Here is a 14,226-nt window from a genome sequence, read left to right as displayed (position 1 = left end):
TATCAGATATCGAGGATACACTCCAGTCAGGCAAAGTCCTTGGGGTGCAAAGTGGGACCGGAGAGAGGGGGTTCATCCCCCATTCTAAATAGTAGTGTGGGATACCTCCACTGTCACTGTTTTGTGGGAGGGATTCAAGCACATACCGCAACTTTAGGTATGCACATTTCAAGTGGACTAAAGAGCTCTGTTGCCCTAGTGGAAGAAATCCACTTTTAAAAATGATTTGGCTTATTTGCTGTTTAGAAAGTGATGGGGAAATGCATTGAAAAATGTGGAGAGAACAGTTAGCTAAGGGGGAGGCATGTAAGCAACCCACAAGAAAACCGGGTGAATGCGGGGTGAACGTTCGTTGTTGTATATCCACCCTGCAAACAAATCAAAATGAATGCTTAATAAAGACTGAAGATAATCTAAGCTCGCTGTAAACTTTGCACAAGCAAATCAGGATGAGTGTAAGCAGCTTGTCTGGAGGGTCTAATTGCCTGTGTTTTTATTGCCAGGGTGAACCAGGCCTGCGAGGACCTGTGGGACCAACAGTAAGTTACAAAGGGTATCTTTGCTTATATGCAAGGAATTTACATAGATCTAAAAATCCATTAAGCACGATTGATAGAATCAAATTGTCCTCTCTGTTGTTATTGTTGTGTGTGGTGTTGCTAGTAGAGCTTTTGTGTAGCTCCTATTTATTTCAGTGTGGTTACTTAGGAAAGTCGAGTCTGCAGCCAAATATTGCGGTGTGTTTTCATCTCCTAGTAGGAGTCCTTCTGTTCAGGTTTCTGCCTGCCCTTCCCCAAGTTACTGTAAGCCATAAGGAATGTAAGCAGGGTATCCCTCTCCCTTCTGGTGTCTATATTTTGTCAGCACTCACTTCCTGAGTTTGCTATTAGAAGGAACGATGATTTCCTTGTCTTCTGCTTCCATTTGGATGGTGTTACATCACAGATATTGCAGGAACTCGCATTTACAATCCTTTGCCATCTTTCTAAGCCTGCCTTTTCTCTTTGTTCTTCTTCTAGGGGCCACCTGGGCGGCATGGGCAGAAAGGAGAAATCGGCTTTCCTGGAAGACCTGTAAGAATTTTGATTTTTAGATTGTCTTCAAGTGTACATTCCCTTATTATAAACGGAATGGGAGAAGAGGAGTAAATTCATCCACCTCTAGAATAGTCACTGTTACCTCTCTGCTAGATAGAAATTCAAAGGGAAGCTGCAGAAATCGAGAGTCCAGCATTAATTCACTCCGGACTGAACCATTAACAAAAGGGGGTGCAAGCGCCATAACAAACACTCAGTGGCTCTACATGCATCTACCAGTGGAATTAGGCCTCTAGGTCCCCTCAGCTGGTCCTCCCTCCTGTCATAAGCATGGAGGCTCTGGGTACATTTAGATATAACAGGACCATCCTCTTTCCTGTCTCGCGTTCTGCTGTGAGATCCTGGCCATGCTGCTCCTACCAACACAAGGTTTGCCCCTGCATTCCTTTCTTCAGGGTTGTCTTTCTCCAGTCAGGATGAAACTACCCTTCTCCTGGTCCTACAGGCCCCTCTTTCCACCATCTTGTTCAACAGAGTGGCTCTGGGTTGGCTATGTCTTGCTGGTGTGTGACAGCGCTAAGAAAGGACAGAGATTTGTCATGTGACACCAGAAAAATCTGCCATGAGTTTCCTTCAGGGAAGTACCAAGGGTTTCACCTGTTGTTTGTTCCCTGTAATTCTAACCTCATATCAACAGCTCTGGCCTTCGCAGTTAAATCATCTATTCAAGACAGAACCGCAACATAGTTTTTCCTACTCTTGAGGCATTTAGTTTCAGGAGTAGTACGTAGGAACTCCCCATGGAGAAATCGTGAGATCTCAGTAGATTCTTCTCTCTTAGCCCTTTCACTTCACCCAATGGGAGCACAAAAGGTGGTGTTTGTAGCGCTCTTTGTACTCTGGATCCTCATTAGTGCTGTGTCATCATTACAAGAGTCCATGAAGCTGACTCAGCAGTGGCTTTTTGTCCTTTGCAGGGCCGACCTGGTATGAATGGGTTGAAAGGAGAAAAAGGTGACCCAGCAGACTCAAGTGGAGGGCTGGGCTTAAGGGTAAGTGGAAAACTGACCCATCTCTGTGTAGTGCAGTTTATGCTGAAGGCTGGCATGCAGTGCTGCTAGCTTTGATGGTCTTTGTATCCCACTGTAACCCTGAGCCATGAGCATTATCAGACTCTGTTATGAGAGAAGAAAAAGGTCTCATGCTTCCCCAAGGGGCATCTGAAAATGACCGTGCCCTTGTCCTAGTGTGGTTGCAAGTATCCAAACGCAGCAGTGGCCAAGCATTTTTGTGAGACCACTATTTCTCATGCGTGCTGCAGTGGGTATATGCATCCCCTTTGCCTTGGAGTGATTTTTGCTTCTGGTCTACTTAGAACCAGGGAGCAGGCAACAGCACAGCACAGCATTGGGGAAGCAAGCAAAATCATAGGCCTAATTCTGTGCTGTTGCTAGACCCCTGGGCTCTCGTGCACCAATCTGAGAGTGCCATAACTACCCACTGTGTGGACTCTAGTAAAGCAATGCTAATCCTGGTCCATGCACTGCAAGAACAATTTTGTCAAGTATATTGTATGTGAACACTCTGATTTCCTCTGCTGTTGCAGACAGAATAATGAAATATTTGAGTCCTGGAGTCTGGGATTTGGGGGAAGTATTGTCTGTGGGTGGTGGAAAGAAACACAAACCTTGTTTGTTTTTGTAAATGCCGATGACATGCATGATAAGGAGGTGGAACAGAGTGCAGGATGCATTCTACTGGCTGTGTCATCTTCCTGTCTTCCACCTTTTGAGCTGACCACAAGTCCCGAAAGTAGAAGCAATGCCACATTGTACAATCTTGTGTTCCATTAAAAACCAGGAGCAGCACCCACCACCCACAAAGAAACAGGGTGGTTGCAGAATTGTCACTGTTGAGTGGATATTGGTTAGTGTCCTGTTCTATTCCGTCTGTTCTGTGCTCAGTCAGTTCCCCACATAATTAATGGGATGTCTGTTTTTCTCTTCTTCTCTCTAGGGTCCTCCAGGGATCCCTGGCCCTCCTGGCCCCCCAGGTCCTCCGGGTAGCATAGTGCCTATTTATGACAACAATGTGAGTAATGGCCCAAGCACATTTTCCTTGCTAGGGGGAAACACGTGTCTTGTTAGTTATACAATGATTGGGTAATAATGTATTTCATGGGGGGATTGATATTTATTTATTTATTTATTTATTTATTTCAACTTCAGGCATTTGGTGAAGTGGGACCACCGGGACCTCCAGGATTGCCTGGTAAGGATGTTGCAGAAGCGGTTAAAGCACAGGGTTGGATGACAAAGATCAGCTTTCCCCATCAGATTCCTGGGGTGAATCCCTCTATAGAAGCATGAAAGGGTGGATTCATAATTCCCTTTCCATGGGGCTTTATGGGTCACCATTAAAGACTTCCCATATTAATGCCAGTCTTTGCACAAGTTGGCATTGGGACCTGCTGGCCTGCCAGCCTGATCCAGCCCACCAAACTTTTCCTGGTTGCACACCAGCCCCCTAAACCACTTTGGTGGCAGTAGCATTGCCGCGCGAGAGAAAAAATGGTGTAGAGCACTGGTGGGAGCACAGCTTTTTTCACCCTTATCTGGGTGGGGTGTTTGCAGATCACCCCATATGATTGATCTGATGAGTGGGCACATGTCAGCTGTGGGGCAGCTGACATGCAGCTCTCAGGATGATGTGGCCCTTGCAGGGGCGGAGCAAGGTGGGGGCATTGGGGGCAGTTTGACCTGGGTGCCACCCTGGAGCGGGGTGACACTCGGCAGACCCCCCCCCCCCGTGCGACCCCCAAGCTGAGCCCCGCCGGCTGGTAAAGAAGCTTCGCTTGGCTGCTTGTAAGGTTGCCATGTGTGACAGCAGCACGGACAGACTGCGCATGTGCGCACTCCGTAGGGAATGCCACACATGCACAGTCCGTCCGTGCTGCTTTCACACGTGGCAGCCTTACAAGTTGCCACTCGTAAGGTGGCTGCGGGAGCAGCAGCACATGCGCAGTCTGTCCATGCACCGTGACGCATGCACCGTGCGCCGTGATGTCACAATGGAGCAACACCCCGCCCCCAGGGGGTGCCCCCGCATTTGCCGCTCCGGGTGGCCAAGTGGCTCCGTTCGCCAGTGGGCCCTTGCATCTGGAAAGATTAGCTACACTTGCTGTACCAAACCATGACATTGTTTCCTTCTAAAAGGCATTTGGAATCATTTTAATTTGAACCGATTGTACAATTAATACCCTTGCATGGTAGTATAAATCAGTACATTCCTCTAGTGGTTCTGGAAGTTGTGGCCTACTTGAGTGTATGGATGTGTGGTGCCTTCTCACTGGCTCTTGGGGGTTGTCTAGCCTTATGTCAGTACTTTGTTTCAGGCTACCATGGTTCTGCTGGTCCAAAGGGAGAAAAAGGTGATGTGGGTCCTCCTGGGCCCCCAGGTAAGATTTCCTGCAGTGTTGCTACTTGCATTTAACTTCCACCTTTTCACCAACACTTACCAAGAGGTATCATGGATTCATGACCTAGTGACAGTCATGGAAGCCTTGTGACTTGGCTCATGTGCTTGAGCCATGTGGCACTCAACTCGTATCTAAGCATTGTACATGCTCCTGCCTTAGACTTGTAGCATGCTGTGGTTTAGGTGTGTTGTTCTGAGGTGGCTGCACCACACAAGTTCTTGCTTTGCAGCAGGTTTCCGTCACTATTAGCCTATCGTTCCTATTTTATGTCTCCAGGTAGGTGCATCCAACAGCTTTTGTACAGGCTAGATCTTGCACTGCTTACCACGGAGTACTCTACAAAAATCTAAGACCTATAGGGCTGGAACAAACCTGGTGTCATCTAGTCCAGTTACATGCACTGGTGGCACCTTCGCTACCTGAAGCATAGAAGCCAGAGATCAAACCTATGTGCAAAGCAGGCAACAGACATACCTCTGAGCTATGGCCCCTCCTTTTCATTGTGCAGGAAGCCAAAGTCTAGCTGAGCTTGTCTGTATCCTCCTGGAGAAAAATCTGTAAGACTTATGCACTGGCTTTTCCAGTGCAAGCTGTACAAGTACAAGGCTTATTAGCACAAGCTAAAATAATGCATTTTACATAAGTATTGCTTCCAAATTTTTCACCCAATGGTACACAAAAGCCCTTTCCATACAGTCAGAAATGGCTGGGTTGTGCCATGAAGGCCCATCATAAGAGAAAGATCCAAAGATCATAATGGAAAGAAGTGAGCCACAGTGAGTGGAGTTGGTTTCTTTGCCATTACAAACATCTCATTCTTCTCCCTTTCTTGTCCCTTTGTCACAAGGCCAGTTCCCTTATGACCTGAGCAGATTTGGCTCCACCTTCAGGGTAAGTGCCTGTCATTTGGGAGGAATATACAGATTTAAAAAGAAGCTTAAGGGGTTTTGCTGGGGGGAGGACACACTAGGGTGGCAAACAGGTTTGGGCCGCTGTGCATTTAATGAGGCCAGGGTCACAAGGATAGGCAAAACGCCTTTTTGTTTGATTTACTATTTGCTTCTAAACTTCACAAGCTGCCTTTTTGGGTAACTATCCTTGTAAGGTGACTTTCATAGTGGGTTGTTTTTTTAAAAAATAAATAAATTGAAGGACAGCAAACAAATTATGAAGACCATCGTACAATACAAAAACATAAAACTTTATAACCAGCCACCATCATCACTACAACCAGCATAATACAATTTAAAATCAGTTGTTTTATTTAAGATATCTTTTTAAAAAATCTTTTTATTTTTATTTTCACCTTCACATACACCAAAAAGAAAATATCCATCAACATAAAGCCAAAAAGGAAATTAATGCATCGAATCATAATCACAAAATCTTTAAATAAAAATGGTCTTTTTCTATAGACCTGACTTCCCGTCTACTCCTTACTTCAATTTCTCATCAATTTGTTCACTGCCGTAACATAACATTTTTTTTAGAGTTCAACCGACTTTAATCTACATTAAATTATGCTTCGTACTTGAAACTACTACTGAGATTATTCAAATGCTGCGACAGACTTTAAGCTACAATTGTTTTTCAAATAAATTTTTAAAGACTTCCCATTTTGAGATAAATACCTGTTTTGGTTTATTTTTTATTTTCCCCCGACAAGCTGTCTAGCTCCGCATATTCAGCCAATTTTTGAATCCATTCTAATCTTGAGGGAACTTTATTACTCTTCCCAGTTTGCCGCAATGAGAACTCTTGCTGTGACCTTAGTGTATAGAAAGATCTCTCTTACCTTTTTGGGAATGCACAAATTTGTAATTCCCAAAAGGAAAGCTTCTGGGTTTTTTTTTATTAAAGGATATTTTTAACATTTTTTTTTCATTTTATTTAAGATATTTTGAATGATTGTATTTCCCCAGACCTCTCCCTTCCCCTTTGTCAGTTTTGATGGTATTCACATTAGTTGCCCCTGAATATTGCCGAAGCTTCAGCTAGGGGATCTTCACCTGCCATTACAGTGGCTGAACAACTGAAGTTCAACAGGTGTATTGGTGCTGGGTGCAAGATGTAGGGGGGAGAGAGAGAGAGAGAGGTCTGCCCAATGAACCAATTTTACTCAGATATTCCCTAATGTGACGGACCGCTCTGACTCATGCCTAGAAAGCATGGGTCAAGCAGAACACTGCTCAGACCTGTTTTCTAGGCACAGCACAAGGGGAAGTGTGGACAAGTCTAGAAGGAAATAGTGCTAACCTTGGAGGTGAGATAGGAGAATGCATTTTGTTTGACCACTTATTTAATATCTTTCCATAGGGAGAAAGAGGGGACAGAGGGGACCCAGGGCTGAAAGGTGAAAAGGGTGAGCCAGGCGGAGGAGGATTGTTTGGATCAAGTGCTGTTGGACCCCCAGGTCCCCCAGGATATCCTGGTCTTCCGGTAAGATACCCCACACTGCATTGTTACGAGGGGTGGTGGCCAACGTCTTTGTACACGACATAGTCTTCTGCGTTCTATAATACTTTCCAAGGCAGGGGAAACTGAGTGTGTAAGTGGCACCATTGGTAGAGGATTTGGGCAGAGGAGGATAAGCAGCCAATCTCCAAAGTGCAGAAGTTCTCAAGTGCATTGCTGCATAGCAAGTGCTTGTATACTCTTAGTACGCGTGCATGATGCTCCAGAGCAGATCAATGGCCTGAGAGCAATGCTTGAGGAAAGTAACAGCGTGTCACCGTGAGGTTAATCAGCTCTCGGCATGGTCCGTGGCCTTGTGTTTGATGCACAGCCAGATACCTAGTCCTCCCCCTCTTCCAATGCTTTTTATCTTCTGCCCTTTACTCATCCCATCCAGCTTTTGGCAGTCATGCTTAGCCTCTCACCCAAGCAGCTGGGCATTACTGTCCCTGCCATTAGGCAGAGTAGGGTAGCTGCCACAGGTGGCAGATTTTGTTTTACATCATCCTGATGGTGGGGAGGGGAGGGCTTGCTTTGTGAATAGCCTTCTCTTATCCCACGAGGCTGTCCACCATTACAAATGCTGTTTTGCCCAGAGTGGCAGAAGCAGTGGAGAGAGACTGTAGTAGCAGGTGGGAGAACAAGGGAAGTGAGAGAGGAGGCAGGTTGTGGGGTGGGCACCTGGAGTGGAAAGGTGACTGGTGGTTATAGCTTTGGATAATTTACCTTGGGGCATGGAGTTAACTCAGACATTTCCTTTGCTCCATGTGCCGCGGGGCCTAGGAAGCTGGAGGAGGAATGTGTTTGTGTGGGGCAATGGAAGGAGAAAGGGGCAGGAAGGATTAGAACTATGCATTTGTTTATGAATGTAATTAATTGCTTAGACGGATGAGTACTGACAGGTGGATGTTTCTGCCATTGAGTAAGACTTCAGTGGTTCTAATATACATGTATGTTATTTGCTTCTTCAGGGCCCCAAAGGGGACAGTATTAGAGGGCCCCCCGGCCCTCCTGGCCCCCAAGGACCTCCTGGTGCAGGATTTGAGGGGCGCCCAGGGACCCCAGGACCCCCGGGTCCACCTGGCCCTCCAGGACCCCCTTCCTTTCCAGGACCCCATAGGCAATGTGAGTAGATACCCGATCCTTTCCACCTACTCATTGCTTTAGGCCTTAAAAACGAGCTTTGTGCGAATATACCTGGTTTAGCTCTGGGTTTGTTTCATTTCCAGCCATCAGTATTCCTGGGCCACCGGGGCCACCAGGACCACCAGGAACTCCAGGCACCAGTGATACATCTTCTTCTGGGGTAAGAATAAGAGGCAGTGGGTCACTGCAGCCCACACAGTGGTGTTCCTTTAGCAGGGCTGGAAGTGGGGGTGGAGCAAGCTACCTTCCTTTGGGAGGCCCTGATGGGTTTTGCTCAGGCAAGGATTTAACAAATTAGCTAGAGATTGCCACTGCCAGAATGATTGATGATGCTCCATCTATGAACACGGACAACCACTTACTGTCCAATAGGAGCAGCTGTTGCTAGCTCTGGAAAGCTGTAGGGTGCTAATTGAAAGGAACGCCACTCCAATTTCTGGGAATTACAGCAAATATTTGTTGTAATAGACACGATAACACTGTGAGAGTGATGACTGTGAAGTTTGTCATTGGCTTCTGGCATCTGGCCTGTGAATCTGACTGTAACTATGACCCATTATAACTCAGGTGCTCTCTATTTGATGAAGAGCCCTGTGTGATTACAGCGAGGGCTGTCATCAATATGCCCACAGTTTACAAGTGCACCAAATATAGATTGCATTAATGGTGAGCCACCACCTTGTACTTCAGACTGATGAATGGCTGTGCCCTTTTCATTGTTCCTTTTTCAAATGATTTGTTTTCCGGCAGCTGCGAATCTTGCCAACCTATCAGAGCATGATGGGCAGAGCGCATGAGGTGCCTGAAGGACAGCTCCTTTTCATCCGGGACAGGGAAGAGCTCTACATCCGTGTCCGCAGTGGTTTCAGGAGAGTCCTCGTGAGTATGATGTGTGTGATGAACACAGCGGTCTTGGGGCAAGACTGTAGGTGGACTGTTACCTTGGAGAGCGGTCTTTCTCCGTGGGGTATTGGCAGATGCTCAGAGCAATGCAGAACCGACTGCTAATTTATACACAGAGAGGATGCAATGCCATGAAGAAACGCTCCCTTGTAGCAATGAATGAGGCTCCTCTGGCTTGATTTGGAAGAAGCTTACTTGAAACAATCTGATATGGGATCCATATAGACATTGTTTCCTCCTTACCAAATGAATTACTGGATAAGTTTCAGGTTGCAACACCCACAGCTTTATTTCATTCTGGCAAATGTTCCCTTTTCCTCCAAAACTGAATATGCATTTGAACATAGCCAAATTCATCCTAAAGAATATTAGTAATGGGGTGCTGGTGATATAGAGTGAACTGTGAGCTGGAAATTCCCTAGATGAAATATTTCCTCAACCATGAATTCACTGGGTGGTCTTAGGCAAGACTTCAGACCTGCAATTTGGAAATAATACCACCAACCTAGGGTTCTTATAAGTGTTACAAAGTAAGCAAAACACATCATATAAATGGTAAAATGACTTGTTCTGATTTAATTTCAGCTTGAGGAAAGAATATCCATCTCTGGCCCTGGGCTGGTAAGTGAAACATTACCCGGTGTTGTAGCATGGACTGGGTCTATTGTGGGTCATTCCAAGCTTGCTAGGAGTCTTGAGATCCAGGGATCGTCAATCTTTAGAATGTTCTTTAGTGCTTGGATTTCAGTACTGTACATGGTGACCTATATGGTACACTCGAGTATAGATCAGTGGAAATCCAAATGCAGCATGTCATGCAGGGGGAGTGTGACTTGAATGATCAGGTCCACAGTGAGCTTCTAAGGATTTTGGATCACCAGTACTGGGATGCAGCTGATGTAGCTGGCTGTTGTTCAGACTGGTGGTGTGCATGCTTGGCTCTGCTGGTAATGCAGCCGGATGATTGTGCTGTGAGTGGCAGGAAATGGGATGGGATGGGGTTGGCTTTATTTGACCTGTGCTCTTCTGTGGGATGGACCACATATAAGAGAACACTTAGAAAGGGTTCAAGGAACATTACCCTTCGTTCTGCTGCAGGACAATGAGGTATATGATAGGCCTCCCAATGTCCACTACTCCCATGGAGGAACGGCTTCATCATCTGGATCCCAGCGCCCCTTCCAACAGCATTTGCCTGTGCATTCCCACCGAGAATACAGCGCTTACTCCACTGCCAAGCCCTGGAGAGGGGATGAGAGTGTGGCCAACCAGCACCGCCTTCCTGAGCAACCCGCCATCCACCAGCCACACCAGGGAGCCCAGCACCAGCAGGAGCCACTGAACGCCTTCTTCCTCAACCGCCAGCCCGATGCTGCTCCTTCTGCCATCCACACCCACCATGACTTCCAGCCTGCTGTGAGTGCCCTGTACACGCTGGCAGTCCCCGCTGCAGTTTGGGGTTTTGCCTGCATGGCTGCCTCAACTGGCCCTACATAAAGACACTGAGAGTGGGGTCATGAAAGCAGCTGGCACCAAAGGGTATCCTGCCTCCTGACTTCCATCTTGAAGGGTTCCTCTGTACAGGTTGTCCACCTAGCTTAGCATGATGGTCTGCCACTAGCAATGAGGAGTCTGAATGGGCTTCTTTGCCAGCAGTATGGATGAATGAGCAAGAGGCCCCTTCAAGAATCCCAATCAAACATCAAAACCTCTGAATGGTGTGAGTTCATGGCTTGAAGGGCCCAACGGGCCCAATCCCCTCAGAGAGGGTGCCTGCATCCTGCATCCCTTTGCTTCAGATGTAGGCAGCCAGTCAACAACGTAGCCACTCCATCCCAGGCTAGAAGGCTGCTCCATGGGGCCACCCTATGCTTACAACTTGGTATAGGATGCCGTTGAAGCAGAGACTACAGGGGCTGACAAGCTGGCTAGTCTACAGCCACACAATTTGTACAATATATCCAGTTCTCATTTGATGGAATGCATCCCAGAGCAGGTACAGGCTCCTTCTCATGTGTGGTTGTCTTCTTGCTTTTCCAGCTCCACCTCATAGCCCTGAACACTCCCCTGAGTGGCAGCATGCGGGGCATCCGAGGAGCTGACTTCCAGTGCTTCCAGCAAGCCAGGGAGGTTGGACTGACGGGCACCTTCCGAGCGTTCCTCTCCTCCCGACTCCAAGACCTCTACAGCATAGTGCGCAGAGCAGACAGGGGCACAGTGCCTATTGTCAACCTCAGGGTACGTCTGGTCAGAGGCCTGAGCAAACCAAACGCTTTGTGACAGCGGAAGGCGCACATGAAGCTCAGGGATGGGATTGCTGTCTTCCTTTCCTGCCTCTGTGTAGGATTACAACCTCTGGTGTTAATTGAGGTTAGAACTACACATCAAGACTGGGGCAAACCTGCAAGGCAGCAGCATCTCTTAACAACACCTAATATTTATTAACCTTTTAAGTTGGTTTAAACCTTTTTTAAAAAAAGTTTGAGAACGTTGGTAATACCTTTATCTTTAATACTTGATCTGTAATGCAGATCAAGCCATCACCTTGAATACTTCTGTAAAGAGCTGCGTTGCATTGAACTGGGAGACTGGCAGCTGTCCTTCCAGATTCTCAGGCAGGGGCCTTTCCCAGACAAGTTGCTTAAGATATTTTAAACCATAGGCACCAGGGAGTGAACGTGGGGCATCCATGGAAAGGGCAGCCTGTCTCAAAGTTATCTTGACAGGCAGAAAGTATTCTCAGAGCAGTTACGCTATTACATTGCCCATTTCTGTTCCTTTCCAGGATGAACTGTTGTTTAATAATTGGGAGAACCTTTTCTCCGGCACTGATGCTCCATTGAGAACTGGGGTTCGCATCTTCTCCTTTGACGGTAGAGATGTCCTGAGAGACTCTGCATGGTAGGTGGGGGAAATGGTTTTGTTTGTCTGAAGATCTGGGAATGTGCGATGGTTGCAGGTTTGCTGCCCCTCCAGCTGGGCCTGGCCTCTCTTGCTCTGCAACTCCAAGGGCATCAAAGAAGATTCCTTTGTTTATAAAGATCAGGCAAAGAGAAGAGGAATGTGTTTGCTATCTTGTATTCTTTTTCCAGCCCCATGTGATGCTTCTCATGGGGGCAGGTTTTCAGGAACGAAATTAGTTTAGACACCAAGTGGGTTGGCTACGCCAAGCATTTTATGTTGCCCCAGCAATATAATATGCGTGTGTAGCATTATTTTCCTTCCCAAAAGACTGCCCAAGGACAAGAAGTGGAGTAAATGTCCCAGGTATCTTATCCCAAGGCTGGCAGCAGTTCATTCCTACGAGATGCTGCCCAGACCAACTGCCCCCACTTTATGTGGCAAGAATGGGTGGCTTTGACAGTTAACATTGTATGGAGCCCATGAAGCATCAGCCCAAGGGGGAGCCGTGATGGCTGGGGCGCCTGCAGCCACTTACGTGTGAAACAACCCCTAACGCTCTGGTGTGTGTTTCAGGCCTCAGAAGTCCGTGTGGCACGGCTCAGACTCAAAGGGACGGCGGCTAACGGAGAGCTACTGTGAGACCTGGCGGACAGACGACACGGTGGTGACAGGGCAGGCTTCCTCGCTGGCGTCGGGCAAGCTGCTCGAGCAGAAGAGCAGCAGCTGCAAGAACGCCTTCATCGTCCTTTGCATTGAAAACAGCTTCATGACTTCTTCCAAGAAATAAAAAAACAGCACACAACAAAAGCACTGGCTGCAAGTGGAGGAAGGGAACCCAAATGTTTCCCCTTAAGGAACAGGGGAAATGGGCAAGTGGTTCCCACTCCCCACTCCCCCACCCCAACCAGGATCATGTGCCCAAGCAGTTCCATAATATATCAGTCAAGCAGATGAATGAGTGACAAAGCCAAAGAGTGTCTTCCAGCGCAACTCTGGTGCTGAATGTTTTGTGTCTTTCCTCCTGGCGTGGCTGCTGTGAATCATACCTGCCTGCTGGTGGGGCTGGAGCAGAACAGGCTTGTGTGCAAGGCAATCTCCAGGCAAGTGTGGTACATGGAGCAGTTAACTCTCTTTCTCTCTCTAATCCTGCTCATGTTTAACCCTTGAATTGTTTGTGTGTGTTAAGCTTCCCTGTTTGCCTCTCCCCCCCCATTCCATTCCACTCAGGTGGCCCCTTAAAAAAACCAAGGCCACGTTGGGATAGGTCAGAAAGTCTATTTATTGTGGCTGATTTAACGTAAGGTAGCCCTCAAACAGCAGCGTCCCCCATACTGTCAGTGTAGCGCTGCAGGTGTTTCTGCATTACACAACCCGATAACTTGGCACTGCCTGCCTTATAGTGGGGACATGGTGCTAAACAACACAATCTTAGACCCTGCTGGACAGTGCATAATCATCAAAATTAAGATTTATGTAAACAGGTGGCTTTTCTGTTGTGTGTCCAGCATAGTATCAAGGGGGGGGGGAATCCTGCCAAAGAGACCAGGAATTTGATTGTCTGTCCCCCTCTCCCCCGAGAGTAATATATGGGCTTGCAGAAAATACACTTCCTTATCTCTGCTTGACTCACCAGCCGGCATAATGCCTTATTATTTCCAAACATAGATGCAAACAACACTCTTCATAGCTGGTTGCAATTTTTGTTGCAGAGTTGACAGTATCCTTTGCTGAGACAACATGCCTAGAGCAGTGAGAATGAACCTTCCAAGTCTTGCTATGGCTGAGTTCTCTCCTTTGCTTCTTCCCCCACCCACCCCTTTCACATTGTCTAGCTCTAAAAGAGAACTAGAGGTGTTAACAGCCTCCTAAGTGACTTCTGCCTAAGCCAGTCTCCTTACAGGCCATAATGGAAGAAGAAACTGCTTGCCATTGTAACAATCAGTATTTGGATTTGTGTGTGTGTGTGTTTTTTTTTAACATTTTTATACTTTACTTGCCCTGCCTTCCTCCATTCTCCATAGAGGATGCCTGAACTAGCCGTATTCAAAGAAAACAGGTTAGTGCAAAAGTGGCAGGCCCTCCTGGCTGAAGCCTTGGGGGGTCATGCTAGCTCTCAGAACCCTCTGTTGCTTTTGTCACAAGTGTGACGAAAGCCCAGTGATGCAGAACGTATGCTTTGCATGCAGAAGGACCCAGGTTCAAGTCCTGGCACCTCCACTGTAAAGTAACAGGTGAGGTGAAAGTGTCCTATCTGAGACCCTGAAGAACAGATGGACCTATAGCGAGCTGTGTTTGTACCAAGTG

At 47.1% G+C, this 14,226-nt stretch overlaps 1 protein-coding gene across 4 annotated transcripts in view; it reads left to right on the top strand.

Moving 5' to 3' along the window:
* Positions 1-12,813, top strand: part of COL18A1 (collagen type XVIII alpha 1 chain) — a 148,952-nt gene extending 136,139 nt beyond the window's left edge. For 3 of the 4 annotated variants that reach the window (XM_033157617.1, XM_033157590.1, XM_033157608.1), the window contains 16 exons: positions 504-539; positions 1,020-1,073; positions 2,015-2,089; positions 3,054-3,128; positions 3,266-3,308; positions 4,432-4,494; positions 5,363-5,406; positions 6,832-6,954; positions 7,941-8,094; positions 8,199-8,275; positions 8,863-8,994; positions 9,604-9,639; positions 10,117-10,434; positions 11,059-11,256; positions 11,804-11,919; positions 12,496-12,813. In XM_033157617.1, the coding sequence (XP_033013508.1) occupies positions 504-539; positions 1,020-1,073; positions 2,015-2,089; positions 3,054-3,128; positions 3,266-3,308; positions 4,432-4,494; positions 5,363-5,406; positions 6,832-6,954; positions 7,941-8,094; positions 8,199-8,275; positions 8,863-8,994; positions 9,604-9,639; positions 10,117-10,434; positions 11,059-11,256; positions 11,804-11,919; positions 12,496-12,709 (1,758 nt within the window). In that variant the 3' untranslated portion in view covers positions 12,710-12,813. The remainder of the gene's footprint in view (positions 1-503; positions 540-1,019; positions 1,074-2,014; positions 2,090-3,053; positions 3,129-3,265; positions 3,309-4,431; positions 4,495-5,362; positions 5,407-6,831; positions 6,955-7,940; positions 8,095-8,198; positions 8,276-8,862; positions 8,995-9,603; positions 9,640-10,116; positions 10,435-11,058; positions 11,257-11,803; positions 11,920-12,495) is intronic. The other variant, XM_033157600.1, reaches the window with a different exon arrangement.
* The last annotated feature ends 1,413 nt before the right edge of the window (positions 12,814-14,226 follow it).

This window comes from Lacerta agilis, chromosome 1 (assembly GCF_009819535.1).
Source record: "Lacerta agilis isolate rLacAgi1 chromosome 1, rLacAgi1.pri, whole genome shotgun sequence".
NCBI lineage: Eukaryota > Metazoa > Chordata > Lepidosauria > Squamata > Lacertidae > Lacerta > Lacerta agilis.
Note: the sequence above shows the minus strand (reverse complement) of the source record. Positions and strands in the feature narration are given on the sequence as shown.